A 23,554-nucleotide genomic window follows, 5' to 3' on the forward strand; every position below is an offset into this window, starting at 1 on the left:
TACGCTCGACATCCCGGCACGTATTGAACAATCGACCCGTCTTCTACTCAGTACGGCTTATCTAATGGTGACGGTACTTTGGCAATACGATAGGCCAATCGAAGGTAAGAAGCACTTCTCGGCTACAAAGAAACTTGCATTGTTGTGTGGTTGGCGTAACTCCCCGTGCCGTTGAGTCTTCCATCGCGAAAATGGGGTTCCACGGTCCATGGTGTGCGCTATGTCCGACAGCAGGAGGTGCACATGGGGGCTTCACTTCCTTCGAGTCATCTGAACGTGTCCATTCTTTCTGTCTGAATGAAGTCAGGTAAATTTGCGGACGTCGAGGGAGGGCGACGAACGATGTTCCTTATCGGTCGTGAGCGCTCGGCTTGGGGGTTGAGAGGATGGGTTTCGTAGTGTGTCCTTGCGTCCGGCGTGCCTGAAGATACCGTATAGTGTAATGATGAGATGAAACATAGTGTTGGTAATGTCGTTGTGTCGCAGATATCACCGAGGCTGGATGGACCTTCTCCATGTTTGCCAGCGATGGAGGAATATCGTGCGCTCTTTCGCTCTTGTACATCAGAGACGATGATCTCATTAACTCCACCTTCTTGGGAAAGATGACACTTCATCTCCTCTCAGTTGTTTACCGTGAGATTCCATAGAAGTGATTTCCCATCTCGAGAACGACGAGCCGACGGAATTTTTACCCTCGACATAGCCCTGAACAGATCGGTTCGTCAAGCGGTGTGACCTATGACCTCCCTGACGAATTTTTGGATTCGTCAGTTACCTCATTGGAATGTTGTTGTATTGACAGAAGAATATAAGTAAGAGTCTACAAATGATGGTGAGTAATATAGTAAGGGACATGATAGCGGTATACATGCCTCAGTCGGGCACAGCGTAGGTGAAACGACTGAGGTATACGGGTATCTACAGCCAGGCTATATAGGTGACCGGGTAACGACAGGGGGTGTGTGTATGTGGTAAGTAAGAATAGGTGATAATCAAAAGAGAACGAGTGACGATCAAAAAGGTAAAGGTAAAGGTAAAGGTATATACGGATATCCTCCAACATGTTGATGTATCTTACGCGATAGCCAACTTGGACGAAGCGGTGTGCTCCCTGGTATCACCGCCCATATCAGGAGCTACCAGCCTGGTCCAGCCAACTTCGCCGATATTATAGACGAGAGTATTACCTCACTCCCAATCGTTTTCCTCTCTTAATACGTGCATCGAGTCGATCATCGAATCACGCTTTCACCCCGTCTCTGTCGATTTCCTTGTTCACCCGCCGCACATCATTGTCAGATCCTTGGCCGCCATAAATATAAGCAATTCTTGTCGACACACTCAGATACTGAAGTATCGTTCTCACTCCTAGTATCAGGAATGTTTGCTGCCATGCGCCAACGTGATCGTCATCAGTACATTGCTTTGGACCAAGTAGCCAGTGAGCTGCACCTCTCTGATGACTCCTCTCAGTCGTCCGAGACCTCTGTACTTGGTATGTAGTCTAGCCCTGGCCAAATACTTACTACTCACGGTACCTTATCAGACAATGGCCGCACGAAGGACACACCTCGTTACCTCTATACGACTTGGGTTCTTTACATTTTTGTCCTATGCACAGTCATCGACTGCATCGCCATCGTAATTCTCGCTACATTGCGGTCCGGTGTATGGGATCTTCAGACCACAATCTCCCCAGACACTCTTCCACTAAGGAACGCGTATACAAACCTCGACAAGCTCTATCAGAATCGTTCTTCGAGCTTTGTCCTCAAAACACCTGTCTATAATCTGCCTTTACTTGTTGGGCAGGTCTCCCGTTATGAACCGGATAGGTTCTTTCCACAACCAGTGGACGTGTATGCTGACGAGAGTTTCGGCTATAGTCAATTAGTCTACCAACACTACCTCCTTAATGACCAGGTGAGATTCATTTTGTTCTTTATCTGCTAGCCACTCAAGCTTTCATTTATCCAATGACATTAGCTCAGTACAATTGTACAATTCAGAGCGCAAGATTATGGCTTGGAGAATTGCACTTTCGCGTTCACATTGCCTGCCCCCGACTCATTTAAGAGTCCCGCCATAGCCGATGATCAGAGCAACATCACATCGATCGAAATATCCATGATCCCCGTTGACCGTCGACTCCGAACGAAGAGGCTCTCATGGGGAAGCTTACCTTCTGCCAGGATGCATGTTGGTTTGCTCAATATTTCTGATGGACGTACAGTAGAAGGCCCTCCGTTCTACTGCCCATCCGGCACATATCTCACTTTCGAACTCAGCTGTGTTCACTATCCCTGCTATCTTGATGTTATCGGTGAACGCACCGCAGAGTTTGGTAGTCCGAATGATTTCTAGTTAGGCGGTCGCTGACTGTATACGCATAGGCTTCTATATTTTACAGCGGCAGACAAGATGATGCCGTTCCTAGGCAATCTCGCACCTTGGTTACAATGCATTCACTGAAACTACGAGTTTGTCTAAGTTCATCGCCTTGTACTATTTTTGATGCTACAAAATACATGTGACTACACATGATATCATAAGGTGTTTAATTATCTTCCCTGGATACTATATTCAGTTGAAATTGTCTGAACGAGTGATATAAACATTACGTTGTTGCGTTAAAGTTCTTCAGTTGCCACGTTCGTACCCAATCATGCCAGTTTTGAGATACCTCAGCATATAGTGTATCCCAGTCGTTGCAAACATGTAACTGATTACCGCGATCGTATTTGAAGTTCCTTTGGGTGAAGTCGTTTGGTTCCAAGGCAGTATCTGCATGGCAAAGAATCCATTGCCTGAGAAGATTGAGACAATGCTGTGCGTGCAGCAGGTCATCAAGGGACACGACCTCGGCCTTGAAACCTGCATGCGTCACCCTCAGGCAATGCAGCTGATGCCAAAAAGAGACGAAGAAAAGGCGGTTCTGGGGGCCCAAGCGAACTGTTCCATTTCCCTCGGCTTCTCCGATCCACCATTCATTGTAGCCAGCATCATCAAAGGAGTAATGGACGGTCTCTTCAATGAACATGGCAGCTAAACCAGCTTGCGAAGGAAAGTAAAGTGGGACGTCATCTGAAATGAATGCTACAACCAAGTCAAGGTTTGGAAACTCAGTCAGCTAGTAAAGAGTACGTACTATGATCTCGTCGTCCATATGGGAGACGTATGATATCACTGTGAGGAGGATTGGAGTGAAGGAGATCGAATGTCGATAGGAAGAAATATGATGAGAAGCATAGCGAGGCCACGCTCGTGACAGCAATAACAGCTTGTATATATGAATACCCTTTCATTTCCATTTCAGAAACAACAGTTATTCGGGAGACGAATAAGAGAGAGAATGATTTCTACGATGGATGGAGGGGCTGGTACAGTATTCGATATCTACATGACTTTATACATTCAAGTCTTGTCAAATAAGTACTTACTGTTTGAACGGCCTGTATTGAGCAAATCGATTCGGAATCAGAAGCTGTCAATTAATAGTATTGACTGGCGACTGGGAGTTCATCATCATCACATTGGACGGCATGGTCGACTATAGATACAACGGTGGCGTATATGAATCAGAATCGTGATGGGCGGCAAGATCATTATCACTGGAGTAAGCACGTGGTCGTAGGTATTTTTCCTTCCAAACTTAAACTTCAAAGTCAGTGACGGCCCAAGGTATAAGTTGAAACGAATGATGTTCTCCATGATATCCCTCATCAAAGGACACCTTAGCTTCCAAGTCTAATGGCCAATTCTGATTTGGAGACACAGCGCGCAATCTATGTGTCCATTATTGTTGGCTCAATAGTGTTTGGTACGTGTTTCTGTCATTACTTTCTATGTGTAGATAGTGAACGATGCTGCTTACCTATGTCGCAGGAGCTCAGATCTGTCTCTATGTGCAGTCTTTCGTTTACTTGCTCAACAACCCAGTTAAAAAATGGAGATGTTTCTATATCCTCTTTGGCGCGATCCTCGTAGTGCTTACTGCCGTCGGGGGTGGAACCAACATGCAACTCGGACAACTCATGTGGATTCAGTATCCTGATTATCCAGGTGGTGCCCCAGCATACTTCGCTGACCATTCCTCGGACTGGTACGAAATATGGGGTACTGCCTCCGTGTCCTTTGCTAATATCATGGGAGACGGCCTTCTGGTGGGTTTACACATGTGCATACTCACGAATAAATGCTTAAAATAACTCCAAACCCAGCTGTATCGTTGCTACATAATCTATAATTCCAATATCTGGGTGGTAGGCTTTCCCTTTCTTGTTTTGCTGGCATCGACAGGTCCGTAAATTTGAGATCGGCAAGTCATCAGACTCATCATCGCTAACTCTCTGCTCTAGCTATGATCATTATTACAATTGTCCAAAGTGCAGTCCCAGAATCGACACTCTTCTTTGGTCTTCCTATTAATTTTGCTATCGCCTGGATTTGCTTGACCGTGGGGTTCAACGTCATCGTCACCGCCCTTATCTGCTATCGTCTGTTGTCGTTCCACAAAGCTTCCCGCGAAACTCTTCCCTCTGAGCTGACCAACACTTACACCGGCATCTCTGCCATGATGCTTGAGTCTGCAGCTCCTTTCACGATATCTGGTATCGTGTATGTTATTGCCTTTGCTGTAAAAAGCCCCTCTCAGCAAGTATTCGCCGGAATTTGGGGGGTCATGGTGGTGAGTCAACGTATCACAGTAGATATTCCTATATACTGACAGTCTACAGGCACTTTCTCCCCAGCTCATTATTACTCGCGTAGCAATGGGTATAGCATGGAACAAAGACATGGTAGATAGGTTCTCCGACTCTTTCAGAGTTAACAGCTCTAGAACGTTTTCGTCTGCTGCGGCATCGAACGATGGAAGAGCTCGAATTGTCGTGGCGCTGACAACCAAGGAGTCCGGTGAAGATATGGTTTGAATGGCATCTGTTGGGATTTTGCCAGAAAGTTCTAGAAAGGGCAATCCGGCATGATGCTGAGAGTTGATGAGCAAGCTCGAGAGAAAGAGAAAGTTGTAGTAAATTCTAGATATAAGCCTGGAGAGTACAAATACAAGCTCTGTAGGAGCTGTAAAAACAGAAGCTCATGCTATCTGGCCTTACTGACCTGGAGTCTACCCTGCACAACACCCAGGATTTCCAACAGCATGTCACCAACTGAATCTTCTTTCATTGATCCACTATTACGTTCTGCTTTTGATGTTTTGTATGGTGCCCCCATTCCTATGATTTATGCTCTTCTGTAGTGTTAACCACACTATTATTTTCCATGACAATCTTACATTTTGTTCATCAAGTGACACTGTGGGGATAAAGAAAGGTATTGTCAGAAGAATATCAGTAAGAGTCTCAGTTGGGCACAGCATAGATGAAACAACTGTATTGGATAAGTACTGTACCCATTGACAGAAGAATATAAGTAAGAGCCTACAAATGATGGTGAGTAATATAGTAAGGGACATGATAACAGTATACATGCCTCAGTCAGGCACAGTGTAGGTGAAAAAACTGAGATATACAGGCATCTATGGCCAGGCTATATAGGTGATCAGGTAACAACATGGGTTGTGTATATATGGTAAGTAAGAATAGGTGATAATCAAAAGAGAATGGGTAACAATCAAAAAGGTAAAGGTATGGGTATACATATGGATATCCTCCAACAAAAGGTCATGACTTGGGTAACTTGTTCTTATTGCTCATTCTTCAGTTATGTCAATTTAATGTGTATGGATCGATTATTTACAACTACTAGCACATAAATAATTCTTGGTCTGCCATCCATGAGAATGTTTGAGTAGCTGTAATCTGATCATGATGTAGGCCGGGTTGTAATACTTATGCCGCCCGTTGTTAAGTCCTGTCAATGTATTCTAGTTTATGTTTGTAGGTGACAACCGATAATAGCCAACTCAGACAGTTTATAGGCTCGTATCTTCGAAGTTCCAGGCAGTACAATCTGCCATCCTTCCCGCATACCACCAACGTCAGTGAAAAATGAATGCGGTTATTTCCATCCTCTTAATTCAGATGACTTTTGTGGCGACATTCCTGCCTACGTCGTCACTCTGCGCTCCAAGTCGATCCAAGCCTGACGCAGTAGTAGGTGGTGAGTACTTGAGTTCACTAATTGTATCCAGCTTGATAAATAAAGATCGTAGTAGCACGGAGTCGGCTTCCAGAGCCAAAGATGGGGCCCGCGATACTGTACAGGGCTTCGGATGAAGTTGACGAAGCTTAAGACTGGAGATATTTTTGGTACTGGATAGTTCCTACTATGCCTTAGTCTCTGGAGCTGAGGGTCCTAGGATTTATTCGTTTTAGGATTTGGTTATCGGCTTTCGATGTAAATTTTATAAATTTATATGGTCCTTGAGTACTTGAGTAACTGTCATGATGAATCTTAGCATTATGTATAAATTTCAGAGGTTCGTGCATTGTTATATTGACGAAGTAGAACTAGAGTCATAATCTAACGCGAGACATAATGATTCTTGTCCTGACGCCTCCGATTCTCTTCAAAGTCGCGCTGGTTCTGCTCTGCCTCTCGATAAACAACCTTCCAGTCATTACATACATAAGCGTCCGGATGGACTTTCACATTACGACCCGTCGCTGGCTCAAGCGAGGTGTCAGAATGGCAGGTTACGATCTGTCGTAAGTAATTCAGACAGTGAGCGACAAGTTCACTGTCAGAAAGGGGATATGAGTGATAAGTTTCGAGAATGCCTTTGCGAAGAATGTTGAGGCATTGCAGCTGATGGAACATTCCGAGCGTAAAAGGACGCTGTCGGTCACCGAGATGAAGAAGGCCGTCGCCTGGGACGAGACTGGCCCATTCCGCATCTGCATCTGCACCTTGAATTTTAAATCGGGCAGAAGAATCTTCGATAGCAAGCAAGATGGTGTCTGGTTTGGGAATAGGCCATTCATAAGGGAAGTCGTCATCGTCATAAGCTGCAGAAAATCAATAAATATACGGGCTCATACTTATGATTCACAGCACGAGATGAAAATACTTACTGTAGTCAACGGGGGTTTCACGGGGCACAAGTAAAGTCCACACGATGAGCTTCATAGCAAGATTCACAATGATGGGCAAGAAGACGAAGTACATAGCGGTACGCATGGTCAAGGACGGTCGGCAACAGGTGCACCGCTTAAGAAGAGACTTTGAACGCGTTTCACCTCGAATGAGAGGACAGTTGTGGATATCTGATAAATCTCATCAAAGGGTCGCTCCACTCTTTACCTGGACCGCTCGTATCACTTTTGGCAAGGAAACGTCCTCTCGGTTTCTTCCAGAGATAAGATTTGATGCTGTATCGCCTCCATGTCTGCTGTATCATCGTTATGGAAGGTAAGATGGGAAAAGACGGCTTCAAAGATGCACATACGGACACCCAGGACCGTGTACGCGAAGAAAACACTGAAGGATACTGTGAGCATTCGTGATCGGCTACAGGAGAGTGGCTTTATAACTCGCCTATACGTGAAGATGCCACGTATTGCTGCTTCAGCACACTCTAATCTGACCTTACATCGTGTCCAGAGACTATGATGACATATATTCGTTGTCATCGGAAATTCGTATACTCGGACAGACGCAAGTTTGACCATGCGATTCAATTGATGCCGATGAGTAGCGAGGCGACGTTACTGGCTCTGAAGTACTTGGCGGGCAGTTGACGTTGGGACGACACGGATAAAGCCACGATTTTCAAGAGAGAGATGTTCACTTCTTCGACTGGACCTGCAGGAGAGATAATTGACATAAGCACTGTTTATTATGCATAGGTGTAACATTAACATCAGCCACAAGTATGGGTGGCATACCTGATACATTGAATAACAGACCTGTTTTCTGTTGGACAATTGAATGGACCTACTCGACAGGACTTGAGTAACTGATAGTGGTACTTGGCACCATCATTCTATACTCCGACCCAACAGCCATTCTTTCAATGTAATAATGCAGGCCAATCATAAGGCAACAGGTGCCTCCCACCTGCAGGGAACCATGCTTCATCTGCATGCTTTTCATGCCAACTCCTCATGATGTTGAAGGACTCCACCATGTCACTTTTATGTCTGACAACATGAAGTACACATATGGCCTCACCACCTTCAGCTAATCTGAATGTGTTCTTTTCTAAGCTAGGGATATGCACCATACCATTATGGTGAAGAGGTTTTGCATGTGTGCAAGGCGAAAACAGATACAGCAGAGGGATATCCACTGATCACACCCACACCAACACACACAATACTTCTTAGTTTGTTGGGGGGATTATAATGTGATAGAGTAGCTATAGCAAGTACAATTGTCTTCTCAAATGATTCCACTGTGCATGAATAGCAATAGTGCAAGTATAACTGTCTCAGATCTCTCTAAGTCTCAAAGCTTTTCATTTATAAAAATGAGAGGTGACAATGGATGTTGCTGGGCCTCAAGGCAAAGGGTCCTGCAGCTCAATACAATACATCAAAACACTCCCACAAAACTCTCAAAATATCCTAAGCACAGCTCAGATCACTTCAAAATCTCTAACACACACAATACATGATTCAAAGTTTTGTGCTCTAAGCAAAAACCAATCACAAACATGTCCACAAGTGCCAAAGAGCACAGATCTCTGTTCACAAGTTTTCAAACCAATCATAGACCCACAGGATTCAAACCTATGCGATTCAGAGGCACAAAACACAATAAACATTGTCTGACAGACTAAAGGGTTTGAACCTCTGCCACCTGTAGCACTGTGCATCACAAATACCTAAAAAACTCAAGATGATGCCCTTCAGACACCACTTTCTTATTCTCAGGTTAGAGCACAATCCAAAACCTCTTATCAAACTGGGTTCAAGTCCTTTGTGAGCTTCAATGCCTTGCTCAGTTCTCAATGCTCTCTCAATGATATTCAATAATAAGTTTATTCTCTCACCTGAAGTTACAAACACAAACACAGAGCTAGAGTGCAAGGCTTTCTGTGCCCAATACACTGCAACTGTGGGGATCAGAAACTTGTATTCTACTCATACAATACTGTATTTAAATACTCTACTGTGGTACTTACTAATACAATCCTACTATGGTATCTTTAAAGCATGAGACTCCATGCTGGATCCCACAGGTATTATTCATGTGCATATTGCAGTTGCCACACTTATTCTCTTCCAGGCCAGGACTGCACAATGTTTCCTTGCTAGTTGACCTCAGCTAGCTGGCCTAGCCAGGTCTGCTCACTTTCTTATTTTCCTGGTGACACATTCCTGACAGCAGTAAACTGTTAACTGTTTCAGACCCCCAGGGTTATCTCCCATGTCTGGAGTCAGCCACAATAGTTATGTTCTCTTTTCCAGTGTCTTGACATTCTCTCCAGCTCACAAAATATACCATTTCTGGCCTGACATGCACCAATTAACTCACCCAATATGATATGTGTCATACTTCAGTATGATGCAGAGTCTCTTGCTGTGTTAAGCATGCTAAGGCACTGTAAGTATGCATGCAAGTCTCTGAGCAGTACATGTGCTATTCATCTCTGAGAGTAGTATTTCTCTATCTATTCCTTTGTTGCCATCATTTCATTTCTCTGTTCAACACTCAGTTATTCAGATACCTTTCTTTGGGTCTCAGTTCTCTGTTCTAAAGCATGTCCCATCAGTGCATCAATGGCTGTGCATCCTTGATCAATGTGATCAGGATTGCTGATCATATTTCAATCATATTCTTTTTATCTTTAGCATGCCCTCTTGTAATGGTATTGGTGTGTTTAGGGCCAAGTGCTGGGACTTCACATGCAGTCTAATCCCTCTGGTATTAGTCTGCTACTAGGCCATGCACTCTGCTCATTGTTACTTCAGTTTAGCCTTATGATAGCTAGGTTTTTGTGTGCTCTTATTCTATTCTCAGTTACATGCTTACTGGACTGAAATGTAGTCTCTGTATTCGCAATTTTTGCAATTTCACATGCCTGAACATGGAGAGGGCATGTTAATGAAACACAATAAATGCTGTCTGACAGACACAAAGGGTTTGAACCTTTGTTGATCTGCAGAAATAACCAAAAGTGAGCACTAATCAAGCCAAAGGGTTTGAACCTCTGCCACCTGTAGTGTCTTGCATCACAAACACCTCAAAAACTCAAGATAGTGCCCTTCAGACACTGCTCTCTTATTTTCAGACTAGAGCACAATTCAAAACCTCTTATTAAATCTAATTAGAGTCTCTTTCAAGCTTCTGTGCCTTGTGCAGTTCTCAGATCTCTCTTAATGATATCAATAATGGGTCAATTCTCTCACCCAAAGTTACAAACACAAACCCAGAGCTGGAGTGTGAGGCCTTTATGCCCAATAGACTGCAACTGTGGGGAGTTGGAAACTTGTCTACTACTCTTACAATACAGTACTTAAATAGTCTACTACTGTACTTACTAAGAGACATCAAATATAGTAGTTTCAAAGCATAGGACTCTGTTCTGAAGTTTCTTGCATATCATTTGCATGCATGTCACTGTCTGACATGCATATTCTGCTCTGGGTTGGGACTGCCTTTTGTTTCTATGCAACCTGACACCAGCTATCTCTTTCCTTTCTTATCTCCCTAGGGCAATTAATCCATTCACAGGAGTCATTCTAGACTTCAGGGATCATTTCTGGTCATTACTTTCACCAAATCTTCTCATTTTCTTGCCAAGCACCAATGCTCTGTTCTAGAACATGTCCCTTGGCCAATCAATACCTATGTATCACTGATCAATGTGCCACAAAGTTTCATGCAAGGTCCTGATCATATTTTGATTGTGTGCTCTTTATTTTTAGTGGGTCTTTCTGTACTTGTATTAGTGCAATTAGTGTCAAGTGCTGGGACCTCATGCACAGTATGACCCCCTCTGGTATCATTATACTGCTAGGTCATGCCCTCCACCTATCATCACTCAAGCCAGCTGTCATACAAGTCCCATTTCATTGCACTCTATAATGTAAGATGAACAATGTAATCAGAGCTCAGTTGGCACAGTATGGGTGAAACAACTGTATTGGTGGTGTACCATATTTAATGTAAGATGAATAATATAATCAGAACTAAGGAGTGAGTAAGTAAAGTATGCAAGGTATATGAGCTAGGTAACACATACCTCAGCACAGTACAGGTGAAATGATTGAGGTTGTGGAAGTAACTACATGGTATATATACTGTCAGTATGAAGTTTAGGGGTACAGAAAAACAAACGAGTCCATAATGGATGACATACAATATAGTTGGGACTGCATCAGATATTACATGTCTCATTCAACACTCTAGCCATATTCTTTATTGTGTGCATAGTAGACTGTGATACAGTCAATGTATTGTCATAAACCGCAAAACTACATGCCTGGACATGCAGCAGGCATGTCAATGGGTAGGAATGTAACAATACAGCCATAAACCATAGAAAACATATCGCCCATGGTATGGTATGGTTGACCATATACAGGCAGTTTCCCAGATAGCTGACAATGTGTCCAATGCAGTATGCTGCGTACATGCGGAAGGTGTGATATGAAACCGCCAGTTCGACTATCGAGGCGTGTTCAAGTGCCGGAAGCCCAAATCAGTGGCGAGGCTTAGCGAAATTATGCTGAAAGATAGTATCAATGGATATTCCAGATATTCTAAGTAATCTGGCATGAGAAGTATAACAATGGGTTGGGCTTCCAGGACACCTTCCGCCGGAAAAAATCATTGTCCTTCCTCGATGGTGGGGTGCATTCCTTTGGCGGGTGCAAAGAAAGCGGGATCGAACCGGGGCCTGTGCCACTATTCAGTGTCAGCGGATCTTCTTATTCGTAATAAAAGTTAACGTACTAATGCAAGGTGCCTGGGTGTAGATACACGCACCGTCATGTAAAGATAGGAAGATCCTCACTTCTCAATCTTCGTTCTCCCGAATCCACTCCTCCAAAGCGTAGAAGAGCGACTGCGACGATAGTGTACATTGTGGAAGGTATACATGAGAGGCGTCATTCGGTGATGTGGTCGAGGTTCTTCAAGTTGGAACGGTTGGAACGGTCTGAATGAAGGAGGCAAGATCAGTTTCCATTCATCCTTCTGACAGCAGGATCGACGTGAGATCCGTCCAGAGATACATTTCTGTATCGACGGGAAGGATAGATATGGTAGATATGACAGTAGTCGTTTCACGTAAGTCGGACCGTTCGGCTTTCTCCATTGTAGCCTTCGGAGCGAAGTGAGCTCAACGAGCCAATCCGGAGGAGGCGCTAGGACATCCCACTCAGTGCACAGGGTCCTGCAGAAACCATCGCAGACAACTCTAAGGGGGGACATTCCTGGGAGACATCAAGAAATTAGGAAGTGGTAGGAAGGGCGGATTGTGGTATAGGCTGGTGCTGGAAGGACAGATGTGTGAGAGAGGCGGAGAGGTACTTGAGACACGGCTTCCTTAATTTCGTCCTACATATGTTCGTTTGAACAGTGATGGAAAATGACTCGGTAACACCCTACATGAACGGTTGTCAGCGCGCCGATAGTCAGACTGACAAGCTCTGGAGCAGTTCCCAAAGCCGAGAGCGTCTCAAATACGTTCGTCGCGGAAGTTTTCCACGCGGATAACCACAGGCGTAGCTCACACAGCCGATGAATATCGGGTGATAAGAGCCTGAGATCCTCGCGAGAAACATCTGCTTTGCGTACGCAAGAAAAAAAGACAGATAGCAGGGCGTTCAAGGAAATTGAGAGGAATGTGTCGGGAATGATATAGTCGTCGACGGTGGACCATGGGGTAGGGGTAATACCTGTGACTAACCTCCAGTGCATGCACACATCGCGGGGGTAAAGCCACTCCCGTCGGTCGTAGATCTTATTTTCTGAAACAGGAAGGAAAGAAGAGAGATGCTGTCACGGTCTTGTTTCTCAAAGTATAGCAATGAGAAGCTCGGCAGGGCGTGGGGAGTATATTAATCGCACATCGGAGTTGTACAGTTGATGAGATGAGCCTGGTTTCCAAGTTGTCCAGCTTGGTTGCAATGTGCACTCAGAAGTTGATACATACAAAATTGAGTTTTTTGAAGGCAGTAACCACCAGTTCCTCCGGAATACAGAGCAAAAATATCTGTATAGTAGTATAACCGCTATAAAGTCGAAAAATGCTCTTCAGTCAAAAGCCACTGCCAGCTATCGGAGTAGACGTGCGAGTAATTACTCGTCCACCGGGACAGGTCTGCTGCCTGTGGGCACTTTGATTAAGTCGCCAGGGAAGAGTGCTCGAAGTTCTAGAAAATTGGCCTTGCAGACGAGTACGAGCTCATTATGAACAGAGTGAGCGACAAAGAAGAGATCTCAAGTCCAATGGAGCGTGGGAAAATGGGACAATCTATACTCCGCTCAGCCGACCCACGATGGGAAAATCTGCACTGCAATACGCCATCTACATGCTTCATCCATGGTTGCCTGACTTGCCTGGAGAGGGCAACCGTGTTCTCCATTGCACGTTTCCTGCCAGTCTGCACGATGTCTTCCTCCTCGCTCAGTCTGACGGCCCACGGTCACAATTAGCTGTATCTGACAAGACGCCGTTAGTAGTATCAAAAACGAAGAAGTCCAGTACGTGGCATCCGCACTCAGCGTCCAAGGAATGTGCAGAATCAAATTCGTAGTTGCAGCGGGCGCGGCTGGTTTCCTGATCATCGAGGTTCTCCTACTCTCCGGGGAGGTTAATTGGTAGCACCAGGGGCGAAGATCTCCTTGTCTTTAGGCAACGTCGCGCGTATATTAACCCAGTCACCTTGTAGCAGTGCGTGTATCTTTATGACAGCTAGGAAGATCCCACTAACACATAATAGCAGGGCTGCGGGCCCCAATCTATCCCGCTTTCTCTGTAAAAACAAAAGAATGATGTTCGAGTGGGGGAGGACGATTTTTTGGTGATGCGGGTGTGCTGAAGGCCTGTTCCCTCATTATACTCCTCGATTTGCACCTACTCTCGGTCCCTATGCGATCTCTGCAGCCTATCTGACATCGGAATGGCGACAATTTTTATCCCGTCCCTCGCCGGACTCGCCAGAACTGGTTTGAGTCCACGCTCTCAACGAGAACGGAACATACACTGATGATTGCACTGCCGCCTACACTTCATTGGCATCAAATCCTTCGCATATATGCAGATGCAGCCAGATGCAGCAGCTGCCTCGCAAGAACTCGCTGACAGATTCGGTCCACTATTGCCGTCTATCCGGAAATCCGCATCCTCTCTCCGGCTCATCATTTTTGAGCCACTAGCAGGACAGACCCATGCGACTCAATTGATATCGATGAGTAGTGAGGCAATATCATTAGGTCTCAAGAGGTTGCCTGACGTCCGGACGATACTGGGAAACCACTGGCCCGGGCGACGATTTGAAGAGCCCAGACGTTCCCTCCTGTGACTTGATGTACAGGAGGGATAATTAAGGACTTCTGAGTCGTCGGTGTGTGCTTTTTATTGAGTACTAGCATAGGCGTAACAAAGTTGACATCAAGGACACCTAATATCCCCGGCTCATATTGAATAATGCACCCTTTTTTTTTCTCGAACGATGGGATGAACCTGTTAGAGGATATCTGTATGTATACCTTCTCGATCGTCACCCGTTTCCTTTTGATTATCACCTATTCTTACTTACCATACACACACCCCTTGTCGTTACTCGACGGTATTTTGACGCCATCACATTCTGCATCCTGATCCCACAGTTGTCCCAATATGACGACGTAGGCCGATTGAGGGCGATAGGCCCTTCAGAAGCAAAGTTGTGCGTTAAAGCTTGCACGTGCGAAGCCAACCAGATTTAACTCCGACGTAGGACGTCTTTTTGCCACCATCGCCGCAGCTCTGAGCCAAGTGCTATGAATTACTCTTCCAAGTACGTTTGGCATTCAGGCTGCATCTCCACTTTCGCTGACATTGTAACGTCATAGCCCTTGGTCTTCTTCAGGTTCCCCGCCTCCAAGGTACAATACCTTCCCAGATGACGACGCAGGTACTTATCGTGCTCATCCACACGCTTATCCTGGTCTGATATCATTCTTCTAGGTCCAAGCAATGAGCGGATGCCCTTGAACCCGCAAAAAATACAGAGATTTAGAAAGTGCTCGTCCTTGAAGGCCATCATCATCCTTCTCTTGCTAACGGGCACCATCTGGCACTTTATTGACGACTACTCGAACATCCACCGCTCGGACGTCCAGGAGAGGATCCGCCATCGCGAAAAGTTGGAACGTCTGAAGCGGATCGAGAACGAGGACGCGCAGAGAAAGCTGGCGCATGAGCGAGAGGACGAGGAGCGACGTTTGACGTTCGAAGAAGAGGACCAATGGCGGAAGGAAGAGAGGGAAAAGCAGGACAGAGCAATCGAGCGCGAGGAGGCACAGAGAAAGCGGCGTCTCCAACAGGAGGATGACCAGAGACGGCGCGCGCATGAGGAAGAAGACAACAGGAGGAAAGTAGAGAAGGAAAGAGAGGACAGAGCCATCCAGGCCCGAGAGATCCTTGTAGCGCGCAGAGAGCAGGCTGTCCAGGTGAAGGACGATGCGATGCGGGAGGATGAAGAACGCAGGAAGCGCGCAGCGTTGACCTGGCACGACTTGACGGCGGAGAAACGGTGTTTGGGCTACGAGAAGAGGATGTATCACGCGGACCTGATAAACATACCTTATGGGGAGGATGCGCAGAGCTGGTGCATGAGGACGGCCATCGATATCCATGGAGTCACGTATGACCATCCGGAGTTTTGCACGAAAGAGAGACAGGTGTGTTCGATTTACTTTTTTGAGGGCTGTAGTAGGTGCTGATTTGCTTTGCTGTCCAGGATGGTGCCGTTAGGATCGTTGGACATTGGACCGTCACATCAAATGAACCAACGTGCAAGACGTGGTGGGGTAATCACAAAAAGAAAGTAAGCTCTTGTTACAGTCCCGTCAAATCCTGCATGCGTAATTGACGACTCTTCCCTTTCTCTAGGGCTGCCACGGCTCCCACAAAATGGTACGCCATATCCCCTCATTCGCTACCTAGCCTTGAATGGCAATCTTTCATAGCGTGTTGAAGCACAAATGTTCAACCATCAAGAGCCGTGGGACAACTGGGCTGAGATGTGTTTCTCTACCCCTTCTGAATTCGCCTGGGATAGCTTTCCTCACCCTGATACGTGTGAGAACAAGGTCGGTGGTGCTTTAAATCGTGAATGTTAGGCTGATTTGTTCTCTCTAGGGGAAACATGGTATAATTTGTAGTTGGTTCATCGATGTCGATGAGAGTGAGTGCCCGTGAACGATATAAATGTATTTCGTTATATTAGCTGTCTCTTGCCATCAACCGTTGTAACAAATAACTTGTATAACTTGTTTTCAATGCAGAATTGCAATGCAGAATTAGTCGCCATGCAAACTTGAACGCCGTTGCATATCGAACTCGTAGCTCGTGCATCTGATTGTTCAACGTTCAGCAGTCATGTGTTCGTGCCAGTAAAATCTCGTAGCTACGCTTTTCTCTTTCTTCTTTCTTTACTCGATTGACTGTGTACTACGTACCAAGTCAATACCGTATTCGTGACGTGATCTCTCGTGTTTCCACCCCGCTAGGAATTATCCTAACAAAGGACATATCATCTTCGCCACCTGAACGGCTTTCCTCCGTTACGGAAAGAGGTACAGTGATTTTCTGAAAGGAAAGTTCAAGCCAATGGAACGTCAACTATGGATCATTGCACGTACCGTCTCCACTTCGGTCACAAACAGACTGGGTATAGTGATATCCTCCAAGGAAGTTTCGGCAAGTCGGTCCCGTGGAGGAAGAGACTGTACGTACCGTCTGTCCTGAATCGGCTGACCCGCTCACGGCGACAGGCAGAGCAGAGTTGTTTACTTCGTGGTCAACAGAGCGCTCTTTCGCGACAGACCACATCGAGCTCTTGCGCGAATTGAGCCTGGTAAAAGAAAGAGTTCGCAAAGTGGAAAGAGAAAAAAAAAGTAGCCCGAGGGCTGGACTCGCATGGCTAGTAGAGAGTTTATGTAGACTGTTAGCAAGACCTTAGTTTCAGAAGTAGGCGAAGAAGATGTGGAGTACTGACGCCTTGGTAAAATGAAGTTGATGGCTACGAAAACGAGAGTGTTCGGCCAGGCTACGTACTGTGAATTGGGATCAGATTCGCGAAGAATCGAACAGGTCATGAACTGGATTAATCACTGCAATGAGAGTGAAAAGGGAGCATAAACTAAGTCCGCTGATGATTAGTTTGCAAAACGTATTGCGTGCTCGAGACCCTCACCTCGTCGCTACCCCAGATATCACTACGAGCCGCATCAGTCTCAGAATCAGTTTGGCAGTACTATAAGCAATCCCCCTCAGACCATTTCGCAAATAGATAGATATACCTATGAAACACGCACCTGGAGAAGCTGGTCATCGATCTGCCCTTTTGCAGGTAAAAGCACATCGCACCAGCGATGATGAAATCTGCAGCAGAGATGGTGGAGAAATTCATATAGATGGATACCTACCACCAGGGATGAGATTCTTGCGCCTAGAGCCAGCGAACTCGGCCTACCCTAATAGTCGCAATATCCAGAAAGCTTTTCAGTTTGTATCTAACGATGCCGTCAATGAAGGGAGGAGCGGTGGGTGGTGGTTCTCAGAAAGCTTACGTATCGTACATGATCCCTGAACGAGTCAATGCTCCAACGTAACTGCAGGAGAAACGGGGGCTTACAGATTCCTGCGCCTGCAATAAATTTAAGTCTTGATCTTCTTTCTAGACAAGACAAATCTCACCAAATGTAGCTGCGACAGCAACGAACTGATTGTCAAATATCAATTTCAGATTTCCATAGGAGAAGGAGAGGAAGAAACACTACAATGAAGTGTGGCAAGACCACATGAAAATGACGGCCGACTGTAGGATGGTGATATTAGTCAAGATTCATTGGGCGAACTTTAATGAACGAAGACGAACGTTTCCATATTCTAACGGCATATAATCTGTTATCGGCGATGGCTGAGTATTTACGAACATCAGAGTCGGATGAGGCGTACGCTTGGACACCAGGGATAATCATCATCTGTAGAGACATTCAAACACGATTTTTGAAAGGACAAGTCAAGATGCACATTGAGTAAGAGCTGCAGCTAAAGGGGGGAGCCTTAGATTCGTACAGGTAAAAGAAGCGAAGAAAAAAAAGCTACTGGAAAGCTCCTGCGAGCAATGTCAGAATTTGGTGGACCCCGAGGCTTTGGTTGACGTACCAAACAATTCTGCCGAATATGGTGAGATAGTTTCCGAATGATTCGATAAGGTAGAAATAGAGTGCGTGGGTGCTCAAGGCAACATGAAGCGTGTCGAATATCCTGTAGATTGTGCGTGTCGTGATACGGTTTGGTAGCTTGCTGGAAACATACCATAGTATGGCGACCTATACATGTTTCAAGATGTATGAGAACAGTTCATTGCAAGACTTTGGGTATCCGTACAGTATATCGAAAGATGCACGGATCGTTAGGATTGATTTTGTAATAGATGGCGATCTGCAGAATGGTTATTCCATAGAAGCTAGAGCGCGGAATGGACATCAAGAGAGATTTCTCAAAGAAAGCACACGTACATTGCAGCAATAGTAGTACCGATATACACCGCTCCTAGCGTCGCTCCAAAGTCCAGGCGAAGGGGAGTACTAAGTACTGGGGTGAGCGATGACATTTGGGTTAGGGAGTCTGTGGACATTGGGAACCGTACGGTGCTTATATAGCGAGGCAGGGCATAGAACGGTGGAAATCATCTTCTCCGACGCCATTGATTCCTATTCATAGAAAAAAAGTTCCGGATTCGTGATCGACTGACTACACACGAAATGTCCAAGCAGGATTTAGCCCACAGCACATATATAGCCACGGCCTTTTCAAACATTTTGACGTGCTAGTGTTCAGAGAATAGCAGATCGCTTATTCTCCAATGCATGGCATACGGTATTTGCAAATCATCTTCGGAGAAGTCATTTACTGATTCTGTCAGATTGAGAAAAGTTCCATTGTTGAATTATTCAAACATGATTCATGACGTATAAATCCGATACCTGTCTTGTCAATTCTGAGTTCAATGGCTGAGGACATTGGTATGGCAACTGGGATCATGTGGATATTTCCATTGTCCTGTTGACAAGGATCGACTGTTGCTTACTGATACGGATGGCTTAAGTCCCTTCAATTGTATAGATTTGGATAATCGGAAGGCCTGAAAGTTCTGCAGAGAACACTGCAGGCAAAAAGATGAAAAGCATGAAATGAGTGGACACACCTCGTTCTATAGGCCAACCGGGGGTTCCTTACTTTGGTAGTGGCATTGATCATCGGCACGAGGTCCCATTAAGGAGCAGGCGGACCCACAGTCTGGTGTTCGAACGAAAATCATGGAGCGAAGTCGGCGAATAAGTTACGGTCACCCGGACCACCTTTGGGCCACAGGAAAAGCCGACACGTCCTTACGAACGACCACCCTGAACATTGTCTATCCTTTGCCTTCTCCCTGAGGGACCTAGTCTATTGCCGGTGGTGTTTCTATTTCGTCGATTTTGCTGCGTCTGACTGATACTGCATCAGCGTGGAGTTTCGATGTGTATGCCTCGGCCCTCTTCGGGACTAGTATTATAAAGCAGAACTGGTGCGCCAGCGACTTCGGATACGAAAGAGCAGCGCAGAGTGGATTTTAAATTTGAGGGAAGTAATAGGCTATATACGCGTCACCGTGGGATTATGAAAGGATTTGGTGTCAACGATGATTTTAGAGTGCAAGAGTACCGATAATGACAGTAGAGTCTCGACGGGACAGCTGTCAAGTAGAGCTACCCGGCACTATTGTCACTGAAGACGTAGGTATTCACAAGCTACCCTGCTGCTCTGAAGTCCTGTTCCTCGGCCTCGCAGAACAAGTCACTATATGCCGACAAGAAGCTATCCTCCTTACCCTTCATCAACCGAAGCATATATCCAGCCTCGGCCTTTTCGTCACCACCTATGCTCTCATACTAATGCCGTGTCATCTGCTGGCTCTCAGTAAAGTAAACAAGGTCGGTGCTCTCCCCTCTTCAGACCAAAGGGAAACTTGCCGAATGTGGCTACGACAGCAAAGAACTGCGGGTCAAATATCAGTGACGAATCATGTTTCATGAGGAATAAAGGCAACCTACGATGAACCAGGGCAAGACTACGTGAAAATGATGGCCGACCACGAAAGCGTGATGGATTATAGGGAGATGTGAGAGAACGAAGGCGAACGTTTCCATATTCTCGCAGCATATAATCTGTGGTTCCGGGAGCTGAGTCTTTCTCGACGCACGCATGGACTCCGAAAGCAATTAACATCTAATAACAGTCAAAAACGGCTCACCAAATGAACAATAGATCAAGATACGCACGTTGAACACGAGCTGCAACCAGCTGGGCGAGAAGGCTCACGTATCGAATGTCAACGAAGTGAGGAAAGATTCTTACCTGAAAAGCTCCTTTAGCTGACATCAGAACTCGATGGACAGTTGGAATCACCTTCGAAGATAGCCTGCCATTGATTCCTATTCATTAGAGAAAAGCCCCGGTTCCTTAGATAGGCGTCCTCGGTTTTGCTGCTTCCCGCCACCGGTCTTCATACTGAATAACTTGTGGACAATTCAGAACCTGTATCGACATCTGTTGTACAAAGCAGTACCGCTTATGCTACATCAATCCAATCATTACAACGGGTTGGTAGGGCCAAAAGGAGACAGCATGATGGAACCACATCAGGGCGAAAATGTCATAGGACCCAAACTGCTATTAGAACGGGTTCCATCTGTTACGGGGAGAGGTATACTGATATTCTGGAAGGAAGGTCAGCCAATAGCATAGAACTGGTGGAACATTGTACGTACTGTCTCTGCTCCGGTCACGGAGAGACCGGGTATAGTGATATTCTCAAGGGAAGGTTCAGGATGTAAGTCCATAGCGCTGAAAGGATTGTACGCACCGCCTGTCCCGAATCAGCCACCCCATCATTCGGAGCAAATCTGATCATCTTTTGGTCAATAGGATGGCCTCTCCCAACCGACCACGTTGAGCTTTTGCGCGAGTTGAGCCTAGGAGGAAGGGTTATATCTAAAAGAGGATGGCGGCCGTAGGACTCACATTGCGAGTAGAGAATTTATATAGACTGTTAATGAGGAGTTAGTCGTAGGTACGAAAAATAGTCAAAAGACTGACGCTTCGGTAAAATAAAGGTGCCGAGGGCCATGAAAATGAGAGTCTCAGGCCAGACAATATACTGGTTGTTTGGGGAATATGATGGGAGAGCCATAATGTAATCGACAGAAACACTCACTGCAACGAGAGTAAGGAGGGAGAACGTGCTAATAACGCTCGTAATCAGTCTCCATAACATTACAACCACGAAATCATACCTTGTCAAAGCCCCAGATATCACCACGACTCGCATCAATCCCACGATTGTTTTGGTCGTGCTATCCCTCCGACTTTAGCAAGCACAGAGCTTACGATCAGAGGCCGCGCACCTGGACAAACTGGTCATTGACCTCCCCTTGTGCAGGTAGAAGCACATTGCACCAGTTATGGCGAAATCAGCTCCCACCATCGTGGAGAAGACAGAGTATATAGATGTCTTCTAAGGATCAGATCCTCTGTTCGATTTGGCAAGAAACCAGGACGTACCCTAATAGTCGAAATGTCCAAAATGCTTGAGATCCTGTATCTGATAATAATATCAATGAAGTGAACGGTGATGGCTCCAGGATGCCTACGTGTCGTAAATCACGTCTGGGAAACGTGATCGAGTCAGTGCTTCTCCGTGATCGCAAGTGATACATACAGAGTCCTGTGCCTAGAAGAAAATCAAACCATCACTACGAAACTCTCCTTCAGGCCAAGGGAAAACTTGCCGAATGTGGCTGCGACAGCAAAGAACTGCGGGTTAAATACCAGTGACGAATCATGTTTCATGAGGAATAAAGGCAGCCTACGATGAACCAGGGCAAGACTACGTGAAAATGACGGCCGACTATGAAAGCGTGATGGATTATCAGGGGAGATGTCAGAGAACGAAGGCGAACGTTTCCATATCCTGATGGCGTATAGTCTGTGGTTCAGGGAGCTGAGTCATTCCGATCATCAAGGTGCAGGTTAAAGAAGACATACGCTTGAACACCGGTGGCAATTATCATCTAGAAACAGTCAAACACGGTTTGTCGAATGAATAATCAATCAAGATGCGCACATTGAATACAAGCTGCAGCTAGCAGGGAGAGAAGAATCATATGGTATCACATATCAACGAAGCGAGGAAAGATTGTTACCGGAAAACTCCTGCAAGCAATGTCAGAACTTGACGGACACCGTGGCTCGGAAATATACGTACCAGATGATCCTTAACAGAAAGACGTAATTCCCAAATGAATCGATCAGATAATAATAGAGAGCGTGGGTGCTAAAGGCCACATGGAGCGTATCGAGTACCCTGCAGATAGTTGCATTTGAAGGTGCAGTTTGGTGGCTTCCCGTAACGTACCATAGTAAAGCGACCTATATACGTTTCAAAACGTATGAGAAAAGTTCAATGCGAGAACTTGGATCCCGTACAGTATATCGAAAGATCCATGGATCATTAGGGTTTAGTTTGTAATAGACGGCTGTCTGCAGAAGAGTAATTCCATAGAAGCTGAAACATGCAGTGAGCATAGAAGTGAATTCTGAAGGAAAGCATACATACACTGCGGCTATGGTAGCACCAATATAAATCGCCCCAAGCGTTCCTCCAACGCTAAAGCCTGTATCAGCTATCAGTATAGAAGTAGTAAGCGAAGACATAAGGGGAGTTGATGTCGAGAGAATAGCATGTCACTTATATACCAAAGCGTGGCATACGACACCTCGAATTACCTTCGAAGACAGCCTGCCGTTGATTCCTATTCATTGAGAAAGGTTCCGCGTGCCTAATTCATTACGCAATTCAAGCGCGCGAGACATGCCGACGTCTGAATTGGTCTCGTAGCAAGTTAATCTTTATCACCATAGGCATTTGGAACTTGAGGGGCAAAGGTAAGAAAACAACTTGAATTACATGAGCATAGGCTGTTATTCTTCGTTGATAATGATTAGTGTTCCTTTCTGATACCGCGAGGAACTCGGAGTTACATCGGGGGTTGTGCGAGGGGCACATTGTCGTCAATTAATTGTGTCTCCGAGTCGGGTCAATAGTGATAATGAAATCGCGGCGAGCGACTGTGTCGGCAGCGGAACTTCAGGGACACGATAATAGTATTGAGTGGCCCGTCTAGGTGCATTAGTGTTGACCTCGTCAGGGTGTTTAGGGCTGAACATGCTAGGATTTTAATTTTTGACAACGGAGGGATGAACACATACTGAAAGATGGTGCTATTTTTGTAATACTCGACACTGATGATCCTTTGGAAGATTGAACTTCAAAAACAATTCGAACAGCTGGAAAAAGATGAGTATAAGCGCTGA

At 45.6% G+C, this 23,554-nt stretch overlaps 9 protein-coding genes across 9 annotated transcripts; 3 read left to right on the forward strand and 6 right to left on the reverse strand.

Moving 5' to 3' along the window:
• Positions 1 to 61: 61 nt before the first annotated feature.
• On the reverse strand, positions 62 to 1,066 carry BT62DRAFT_1009222 (uncharacterized protein; the record flags this gene model as incomplete). Its single annotated transcript, XM_043177521.1, has 5 exons — positions 62 to 289; positions 342 to 595; positions 636 to 708; positions 779 to 823; positions 872 to 1,066. 5 exons carry the CDS (start codon positions 1,064 to 1,066, stop codon positions 62 to 64), a joined length of 795 nt encoding a protein of 264 aa, XP_043036912.1.
• Positions 1,067 to 1,280: 214 nt separating this feature from the next.
• On the forward strand, positions 1,281 to 2,524 carry BT62DRAFT_329974 (uncharacterized protein). Its single transcript, XM_043180522.1, has 4 exons — positions 1,281 to 1,498; positions 1,550 to 1,926; positions 1,990 to 2,347; positions 2,397 to 2,524. Exons 1-4 carry the CDS (start codon positions 1,384 to 1,386, stop codon positions 2,426 to 2,428), a joined length of 882 nt encoding a protein of 293 aa, XP_043036913.1. The 5' UTR covers positions 1,281 to 1,383; the 3' UTR covers positions 2,429 to 2,524.
• BT62DRAFT_972425 (uncharacterized protein) lies at positions 2,488 to 3,559 on the reverse strand. Its single transcript, XM_043189073.1, has 3 exons — positions 3,152 to 3,559; positions 2,625 to 3,099; positions 2,488 to 2,573 (listed from the first exon to the last, which is right to left on the reverse strand). The coding sequence occupies exons 1-3, from the start codon at positions 3,312 to 3,314 to the stop codon at positions 2,561 to 2,563; spliced, it is 651 nt and encodes a 216-aa protein (XP_043036914.1). The 5' UTR covers positions 3,315 to 3,559; the 3' UTR covers positions 2,488 to 2,560.
• Positions 3,560 to 3,769: 210 nt separating this feature from the next.
• BT62DRAFT_935031 (uncharacterized protein) lies at positions 3,770 to 5,288 on the forward strand. Its single transcript, XM_043186841.1, has 5 exons — positions 3,770 to 4,166; positions 4,224 to 4,302; positions 4,362 to 4,690; positions 4,740 to 4,943; positions 5,161 to 5,288. Exons 1-4 carry the CDS (start codon positions 3,867 to 3,869, stop codon positions 4,932 to 4,934), a joined length of 903 nt encoding a protein of 300 aa, XP_043036915.1. The 5' UTR covers positions 3,770 to 3,866; the 3' UTR covers positions 4,935 to 4,943; positions 5,161 to 5,288.
• A 1,198-nt stretch (positions 5,289 to 6,486) lies between these two features.
• On the reverse strand, positions 6,487 to 6,900 carry BT62DRAFT_903479 (uncharacterized protein; the record flags this gene model as incomplete). Its single annotated transcript, XM_043183529.1, has 1 exon — positions 6,487 to 6,900. A coding segment is annotated over one exon (414 nt), but the record flags the coding sequence as incomplete, so codon positions are not given.
• Positions 6,901 to 14,737: 7,837 nt separating this feature from the next.
• BT62DRAFT_330070 (uncharacterized protein) lies at positions 14,738 to 16,717 on the forward strand. Its single transcript, XM_043180523.1, has 7 exons — positions 14,738 to 14,921; positions 14,977 to 15,038; positions 15,092 to 15,807; positions 15,867 to 15,953; positions 16,019 to 16,042; positions 16,096 to 16,218; positions 16,268 to 16,717. The coding sequence occupies exons 1-7, from the start codon at positions 14,905 to 14,907 to the stop codon at positions 16,325 to 16,327; spliced, it is 1,089 nt and encodes a 362-aa protein (XP_043036917.1). The 5' UTR covers positions 14,738 to 14,904; the 3' UTR covers positions 16,328 to 16,717.
• BT62DRAFT_935034 (uncharacterized protein) lies at positions 16,452 to 18,800 on the reverse strand. The gene is made up of 21 exons (XM_043186842.1): positions 18,655 to 18,800; positions 18,524 to 18,602; positions 18,452 to 18,465; positions 18,299 to 18,400; positions 18,239 to 18,248; positions 18,164 to 18,181; positions 18,089 to 18,114; positions 18,009 to 18,034; positions 17,911 to 17,948; positions 17,828 to 17,852; positions 17,766 to 17,777; positions 17,701 to 17,716; positions 17,604 to 17,643; positions 17,446 to 17,552; positions 17,325 to 17,384; positions 17,243 to 17,270; positions 17,127 to 17,184; positions 17,048 to 17,072; positions 16,865 to 16,982; positions 16,771 to 16,812; positions 16,452 to 16,717 (listed from the first exon to the last, which is right to left on the reverse strand). The coding sequence occupies exons 1-21, from the start codon at positions 18,771 to 18,773 to the stop codon at positions 16,592 to 16,594; spliced, it is 1,089 nt and encodes a 362-aa protein (XP_043036918.1). The 5' UTR covers positions 18,774 to 18,800; the 3' UTR covers positions 16,452 to 16,591.
• A 1,275-nt stretch (positions 18,801 to 20,075) lies between these two features.
• Positions 20,076 to 20,871, reverse strand: BT62DRAFT_935036 (uncharacterized protein). The gene is made up of 4 exons (XM_043186843.1): positions 20,588 to 20,871; positions 20,461 to 20,482; positions 20,229 to 20,407; positions 20,076 to 20,176 (listed from the first exon to the last, which is right to left on the reverse strand). The coding sequence occupies exons 1-4, from the start codon at positions 20,605 to 20,607 to the stop codon at positions 20,161 to 20,163; spliced, it is 237 nt and encodes a 78-aa protein (XP_043036919.1). The 5' UTR covers positions 20,608 to 20,871; the 3' UTR covers positions 20,076 to 20,160.
• A 605-nt stretch (positions 20,872 to 21,476) lies between these two features.
• On the reverse strand, positions 21,477 to 23,123 carry BT62DRAFT_330189 (uncharacterized protein). The gene is made up of 14 exons (XM_043180524.1): positions 22,797 to 23,123; positions 22,667 to 22,745; positions 22,446 to 22,609; positions 22,384 to 22,393; positions 22,305 to 22,322; positions 22,226 to 22,251; positions 22,141 to 22,166; positions 22,051 to 22,088; positions 21,970 to 21,994; positions 21,900 to 21,911; positions 21,832 to 21,847; positions 21,743 to 21,782; positions 21,638 to 21,692; positions 21,477 to 21,534 (listed from the first exon to the last, which is right to left on the reverse strand). The coding sequence occupies exons 1-14, from the start codon at positions 22,892 to 22,894 to the stop codon at positions 21,509 to 21,511; spliced, it is 633 nt and encodes a 210-aa protein (XP_043036920.1). The 5' UTR covers positions 22,895 to 23,123; the 3' UTR covers positions 21,477 to 21,508.
• Positions 23,124 to 23,554: the final 431 nt, after the last annotated feature.

Source organism: Guyanagaster necrorhizus, assembly GCF_019112545.1.
Source record: "Guyanagaster necrorhizus MCA 3950 unplaced genomic scaffold BT62scaffold_23, whole genome shotgun sequence".
Classification (NCBI taxonomy): domain Eukaryota; kingdom Fungi; phylum Basidiomycota; class Agaricomycetes; order Agaricales; family Physalacriaceae; genus Guyanagaster; species Guyanagaster necrorhizus.